Here is a 7,442-nt window from a genome sequence, read left to right as displayed (position 1 = left end):
TTTTACTAATTATCGTCCTGCTGAAAAACATAGGGCTTCTCAGCTAGTAATATTGAAACTTGAATCCCAAACCATAACATCAAGTATCATACCAAGTAAAACAACCAGTGAAGTTACAAATTACTTTTCAAGAGTTTAATTCTACATCCGATACAGCAAGACATCGTTTAAAAAATATTAAATTACATTGCGAATACGTACTCGTTGTGTCATACGACAGACCGCAGGTGGCACAAATTACTTACAAAATTGAAATCTACGCTTCTACCAAATTCTGCCATCTTGGAATAAGGTCGACTAAATACTATGAACGGGAAAGCAGTTTCATCTTCGGTAAATGTAGTTATTATGGATACGCAGCTGTAAAGTTCGTATTTTGTACCTATATACAACTACTAATATTAGTGAGACTTCGATTCCCTTCACTGTTATCACAACTGAAATATATGCACAAGAAAAAACTTATCCAAAAGCCATCACAGCATTCGTTGTACCTACAGCCGCCTTCAACAAATGGGTATTTATAACAACCAGTTTGGAATTTTCTTTCTTCGTAGCCTTTATCCTGACTTAAAACCAGGCACAAAACATAATCCATCGTCGTAAACCTTCGTGCTCACAGGGAAGTAAACCGGATTTCACAACGACCGACGGCACGGGATTTACTTCAAGTCACTTCTCCTGAAACATTGCAGACTTTTCTGTTATAATATCACCAATTTTTTGGCACTAATTCGTACTGTCAAAAATAAACCTTATCACTGAAAACACAGACAAAAACAACTCACGTCCGCGGTTCTCCCATGCTCGCCATGTTAAATTTTCCTATGGAACTTCTGCAGACCAACCAGTATAATGTTTATGGTTTTACTTATGCCGTAATTTTCTGATCTCAGTCGATTTATCAAATTAATGAAAGAAAGTGACTGACTAACAAAATTGTAACTCGCTCTCCCGCCGAATGCCTGTTTTGGCGGGAAAAGTATATCTCGCGCCAACAAGAAGTTTTGGCGGGATATCCAACATTTCATCCGTCACAATGCATTCAATCGCTATTAGGTGACGATAAATTCTGGAATCAATCAGGAAATATTTATCTCCTATTTTATTTTCGGGTTTCGGTCCTACCAAGTATGAAAGGAGGTCATGGTCCTACCGGTCCTAACCAAAGAAGTTCATGCAGTCGCAGCAGGATAAGGATTCGGACGGCTTTTTAACTACTTCTGCCAATGTAACTTCAGGTTAAAGGTATAAAGTTTCCCTGGGCCATCTATTGAGCTAACAAAAAAAAGCAATAATAATATCTTCATTGGTGCGATACAATATAAATTGAAATTAGTGCAAGGCTTCGCCGATAGGTTTCTTCTTCTTACGGACGTCGTGCGAAGGTATGTGCTTTTCTCGTTACAATATTTCATATTTTTTTAAGGTAATTCATGTCTAATATTTAAAGGGTAGTGTAAATGAGGAACTTCATCGTGTTGTAATAATTAAAATTAAGTACTCAGTGCTTTTAAATCGGTTCATTTAGTTTTACTTTCATCTAGAGCTATGCTCAATTGTGGTTGCCATTTTGGAATGATTAGAAACTGACTCGTGTGACTATAAATAATGTGATCAACTAATGAACCAAACGTTTGATTTTGTGTATGCTGACAGCTTTCCCTTGGTAGTCTAGCTGAAACGCTTACCACCAGTCAGAAATAACATATTTATTTATATTCAAATCAGTTGAAATATACGAGAGAATTGTGTTCGCATGTAGTTATATCCAGTTACAAAGATTCTTGGGCATATGTCATGCGTCTCCGTTTGGACGATAAGCTATAGGAATAATAATTTCTCGTTGTTGTCAAGCTATTTTAATCTATTTGCTTTGCTACTCATATTGAGCGAATCGAGGTCCGAGCAAGAATAAACGCTTTGCGGACAAGAAATGTAAACTGAATGTTGCAAAGATAAATTCACTTTTTAGAAGCCTCTTTATCACAGGTAAAGAGGTACTAAATGTAAACAGAGTGACACCGTGAATGTAATCGTGACAGCAGTCTACATGTCCAAATTGGTGTTGAAAATTAGGATGTAGGGATTTTATCTGAACTACGCCAAGTCCAAGTAGTAGCGTTCCTACGTTTCCTTGCCATTTTATAAAATATATAAAGGATTGAGAACCAAGAATTTCAGCATTGTCATCGCTACAATATCATTTAATGCAAAATAGTACAACATTGGGTTCTTCTTGGGCAGGATCGTGAAGGAATGTGTCTGTTTCCCCATTGCAGTATTTAAGTAGCATGGGATTGTAATTTATTTGTTGTATTTATAGGTTTCAGTAATGTAGGAAATACTTCATGTACAGACTGTCCCACAGGTCGTTTGTCATTTTTGACCTCTAACTTTAGAAACTTCGCATCGAGCAATGTTCATGAAAATTGGCATAATTATGGGGAAAGTTCCTAAGTTTTGTCTAGTGTAAGCAAAAGTATACAAGTTTGACCTTTTGACCTCACAATGTGGGTCCAAACGAAAGATTTGATTTTGCCTTATGGGGTTTCAATGTTAAAAAATCGAGAGAGAAACAAGTCTGAATTTCATTGACCAAGATGTAAATTCTTAGGTTTTTGGACACGAGAGAACTGAAAGTACCACTTTTATTTACGAAAATTCAACCGCTGACCCAGTAAGGTCACAGTCAAGGTCATAAGGGTGGCAAAAGAATAGCATACCATCACAGGTGTCGATCCATGGGTTTTAAAGGGCGCCTAAGTCAATGGTATTGTCCTAATACCGGAATTAATTTACTAATTGACCTCCAAGGTTAATAGGGAGGTCAAAGGTCATAGAGGTAAACGTCGAGCCATCGTGACAACCAACGTGTCAAACCATAGGTTTTAAAGGGTGCCAAAGTCCGTTTCGCAGTTCAGAGATTCGTATGGTTGATTTTTTAACCTCCGAAGGTCATAATGGGGGTCAAAGGTCATAGGTATAGTTAACCGTCGGGCAATAATGACAACCAACATGTGTAAACATATGTTTTAAAGGGTGCCCAAGTCGGTTTTGCAGTTCATGGATCTGTATTGTTCATTTTTTGACCTCCGAAGGTCATACTGGGGTTAAAGGTCATTGTTTTAAACGTCGCCATGACAACCAACGTGTGGAACCATAGGTTTCAAAGGGTGCCCAAGTCTGTTTTGCAGTTCATAGATCCATATTGTCGTGGTTTTAGCTCCGAGAGTCATAATGAGGGTCAAAGGTCATAGAGTTAACCGTCACCATGACTAACAGCGTGTGGAACCATTGGTTTTAATGGGCGCTCAAGTCAGTTTTGAAGTTCATGGATTTGTATTGTTGATTTTTTGACCTCCGAAGGTTATAATGGGGGTCAAAGGTCATAGAGGTATATTTTGAAATATCAGGGAAACTAATGTCCCCTGAAACCTGGACTGTTGGCAATTTGTCTACGCAGGCGAATGCCTGGCCATGACTCATGCTATCTCTACTGGGACTTCCCTCGCTGCCTTCACTTCTATTCTTGAGTCCAAGGAAACTTGAAACATTCCTTGTCTAAAAGTAAATAAAATAATCCCTTTTAAAAAGAGGATTCTAATGGAAACAATAATCGCATTACAGTCTTGCATAAAAATGCAAATTTATTGGTATTTACGCGTACGATCATTTTTAAAAATAAAGATCGCGGAAAACATCAATGAAGTGTAATACTCATGCACGGATAAGCCGCAACACGGATTGACCGCAGCCGAACAATCGCTTTAATTTGAATTAGTGCTTGATATGCCCATTACTTTCTTCTCATGCATGACTGAGGAGCCCGCGAAGATGTGTTTTCTCTACTTGCAACATTATTTAGACTCTGGGTTTCAACTTCTGCATGTCATTATCAAAGCCAAGGCACTTTGTTAATTTGGTAGTTGAAACTCAGGGTTGGAATAATAAATTTTTGTGTAACATCACAAAGCGAGTTATTTAGCACTGTAGATATTTGGCTCCATCAAGTTAAGACTGAAAGCTTGATATCAAATTTATCAAATGAAATCACATATCACAATTATTTCCATGGAATATAAGCATGATGTGAATAATTCAAACTGGATAAGCCATTTGGCTTTAAACATTTGCAATTCGCACCTACTGAAAGAATTGCAGCTAGAAACTCATTAAAATTCAACATCAGGAGGTGGTAATTCATATCAGGGTGAAATGCATTACTGTTAACCTTTCTCAGAGATGTTATTAGCTATCGTATATAGCGTATTTACCAAGAATGTTTTGTTATTATTGGCTTACAGCACGAAGTTGTGATTTCATATCTGATCAATGCCACCATAATACCAAATTATTCATCGAAAGCACATCTTTAGTGACATGAAGTATTATGTGATGCATCAAATATGTTACTCTCCTAAGCCTATAAATGAGCATATAAGCATGGTAATGGATTTTCAACCTTCAGTCTATTATCACTTATAAAAACTGTCATAGTATACTTGACCAAGGGATCACATCGTCCATACCCTTCATATTTTGGCAAGGCTAATTTTCCATGGTGATGAGATTAATAAAATTTCATATGATGAATCATTTGGAGGGTAAAAGTTACCTCTCGCTCCCACATCATGAACTAGTGCAAACAATAGTTCTGTATTTACTCTATAAATGGCTTTACTCTAATCAATTTATGTAACAACGTGTGATTTACCTTATTTATTTTCAGCTTAATGTTGTAAGAGAATGCTTCACACCCTTATTGTTTCTTCTTTCTTGATATGCATGTATTAATGTTCATTTAGTATTCGCTGTTTTAATGTGAGTGATAATAGCATCAGCCATATATATTTCCATAATGTTACACATTGATGATAAATAGTGCTTGGCCTGTATATATAAGTAATTATGAGTAGCCACTTATTAATAGGTCATATAATTGCAGTTTTTACATTACAATTGAAAATACCAATATTAATGGATAATATAAACACAGTATGTATAATTTCATTTTGAATCAAGTCTTTTAATTCTTACACTCGCCAAATTAGTTGACTTGCCTGCCTTGTTTGCTAAGAAGCTCCTCTTCTTTAAGATTTGGAGTCTCCCACCTCTTGTCAATACTTAATTATTATGGGAGCGTAAAACATATCTAATAATTAAAAGACTCAAAAGAGTAAAATAGTTGAATGGCTAAGTCGAAATGCAATTGACCATCATCCATCTTTTTTAACGCCCAAATGGAGCACTTATGATCAAAATGAGGAGCTATAGAATAGATACATCCTTTTATGTAATCTTATTTGACTTAAATGTTACACTTTTGCAAAGATATGCTTATTCCGTCAGAAAAGAGGTCAGCATATTTATTTCACGCTTCCTTGCTTTCACAATGGTCATTAAGATAAGTTAAGATAACATCATTTATATTCCACTCAATGCTATTGCCTTTTGCTCTTTCATTAACAATATTCCATATCGATTAAGGAACCTTATCCATTTGATACGTTAATCCTAAAAGTTGGATATCCCTCCTTTTAATTTACATTACGAAATTCATTCTTCCATGTTTTCAAAGTCCATCCCTGTCTTCCATCATATTTATACTTTGGGTTTTCGTCCATTCTTCTTTGAAATATTCGTGTTTGGATTTTACACTACATTTTCAGTGTATTTGGACAAATCCCTTGCATTATCTCAACAAAAGTAGCGAACAAAGTGGCCGCTTTATTTATTACAATTAACTGCTCCCAGTTAAGTATACGATTTTTTAAATCCTTTGAGCAATACTTTCAAGTATCAATAATGTTATTAGTTTGTTATTCTATTCCTGTTTGTTATTCTATCTCTGTTTGTTATTATCTTTCTGTTTGCTATTCTCATTTTCCCAACTATAAAGATAATTCCTTTCCATTTAATGACCATTCATTATTGTTTTCAAAATGAAAGCTGGTTGTCCCTTGTAAAATAATATTAGTCCTTCTTCCTGCGAAGCATAACTTAAACTTCATGAGAAGTGATAGGTATCTCTGTTTAAACCAATATACTGGCGTACATGACAGAAACCCAGAAATAAAATGGAAGTACGGACCCTTTACCTATTAACGACGACATCGTTGATGCAGCATGGTAAACATATCCAGAGAAAACATATCTCCAGTATCATACCTCAAAACTGAGGATGGTCGGAAAGAACTGACACGGCCAACATGGGCCACCTAACGCAGTAGTGGACACAGAATATACTTAACGGGGTGGAGCACAAAATATTTCTTGAGCTACCTCTACTTATCACTCTATAAAAAAATCAGTCATATGACATAAAGCCTTATGCAAAGTTTATGACAGTTTTATTCAAACTGATCATCCACGTATACAAGACATCATCTTTAGCTATAAAAAAGTTATGTATGTTATATATGTATCCGCCACTGATCTGACTGGGAGTATTACCTCAGACAAAGTCATCCATTTTTACTCAAATGTAACCCGTCAACATTTAAAAAAATTGAAAGCTAATGCCAAGTCGCTGCTTATTCTCTTTTAGGCAATGGAAAGACGAAGGAATTTTCGCATCAACGTACCGCTGAACCAGTCACGGGCCCAGTCCTTGGTCCGATTGGCGCTAAGAAGAATGCGCCAGCGAATCCGCGATGAGATCATCCAGGTAGCCGATGAGAACCCCATCCGGCCTGTGCACACACCTGGCCCTGGCGGGGACTCACCCCAGAGGGCGAGGGAGCCAGTCGCTGAAGAAGAGCGGGAAGCTGCACCGGTGCAGGAAAGGGAAGCGGATCAAGAGAACGGTGGCCATGAGCAGGCCGACCGACAATTAGCAGACGGTGGTGGCGGTGACGGGAATGGCCAGCCTCGTGATTAGTTTAATAGGATTTTAATTGTGACCAAGAAACTTTTTTAATTAAAATGTCTTTTTCTTTCAAAACTAAAATGATATCGAAGCTTTGTTGCGGCTTTTAAGACTGCTTGAGACTCATAATGGCACGCTATAGCCTTTTGAGTGCCGATAGAAAGAAGACATGTGCAGTTACGAATTGGTGAATAGGTATAAGATATTATTTTTGGAAATAATGCAATAAATCACTTCACTTCCAATGCCAAACTTAAACGTTTTTTGTGGAAATATCATTTAAATATCCATCTAATATGTATACCCATAATATGGTAAGCATTTCAAAATATCTGTATATAATTATTTTCATCGAAATAAAGTAATTCCGAAAGCTCTGCATAATATCAGTTGTTTCTATCGCGAAGGCACATATCATATTACTTAATAATCTCTATAGTCACAGGCTCAACTTTGTGGAAGTTCATTTTAATGAATAAAAACGAACAAACTTGGTATTAATCCACCATTTTATTTTCGTGGTAAGACTAGTTTCGACGCAGCGGCGTCATCCTCGAGTACAAAGTTACAA

The 7,442-nt window shown here is 36.7% G+C and overlaps 1 protein-coding gene across 1 annotated transcript; it reads left to right on the top strand.

Moving 5' to 3' along the window:
- The first annotated feature begins 1,364 nt into the window (after positions 1–1,364).
- LOC124170704 lies at positions 1,365–6,883 on the top strand. The gene is made up of 2 exons (XM_046549610.1): positions 1,365–1,388; positions 6,551–6,883. Exon 2 carries the CDS (start codon positions 6,554–6,556, stop codon positions 6,881–6,883), a length of 330 nt encoding a protein of 109 aa, XP_046405566.1. The 5' UTR covers positions 1,365–1,388; positions 6,551–6,553.
- The last annotated feature ends 559 nt before the right edge of the window (positions 6,884–7,442 follow it).

This window comes from Ischnura elegans, chromosome X (assembly GCF_921293095.1).
Source record: "Ischnura elegans chromosome X, ioIscEleg1.1, whole genome shotgun sequence".
Taxonomy (NCBI): domain Eukaryota; kingdom Metazoa; phylum Arthropoda; class Insecta; order Odonata; family Coenagrionidae; genus Ischnura; species Ischnura elegans.
Note: the sequence above shows the minus strand (reverse complement) of the source record. Positions and strands in the feature narration are given on the sequence as shown.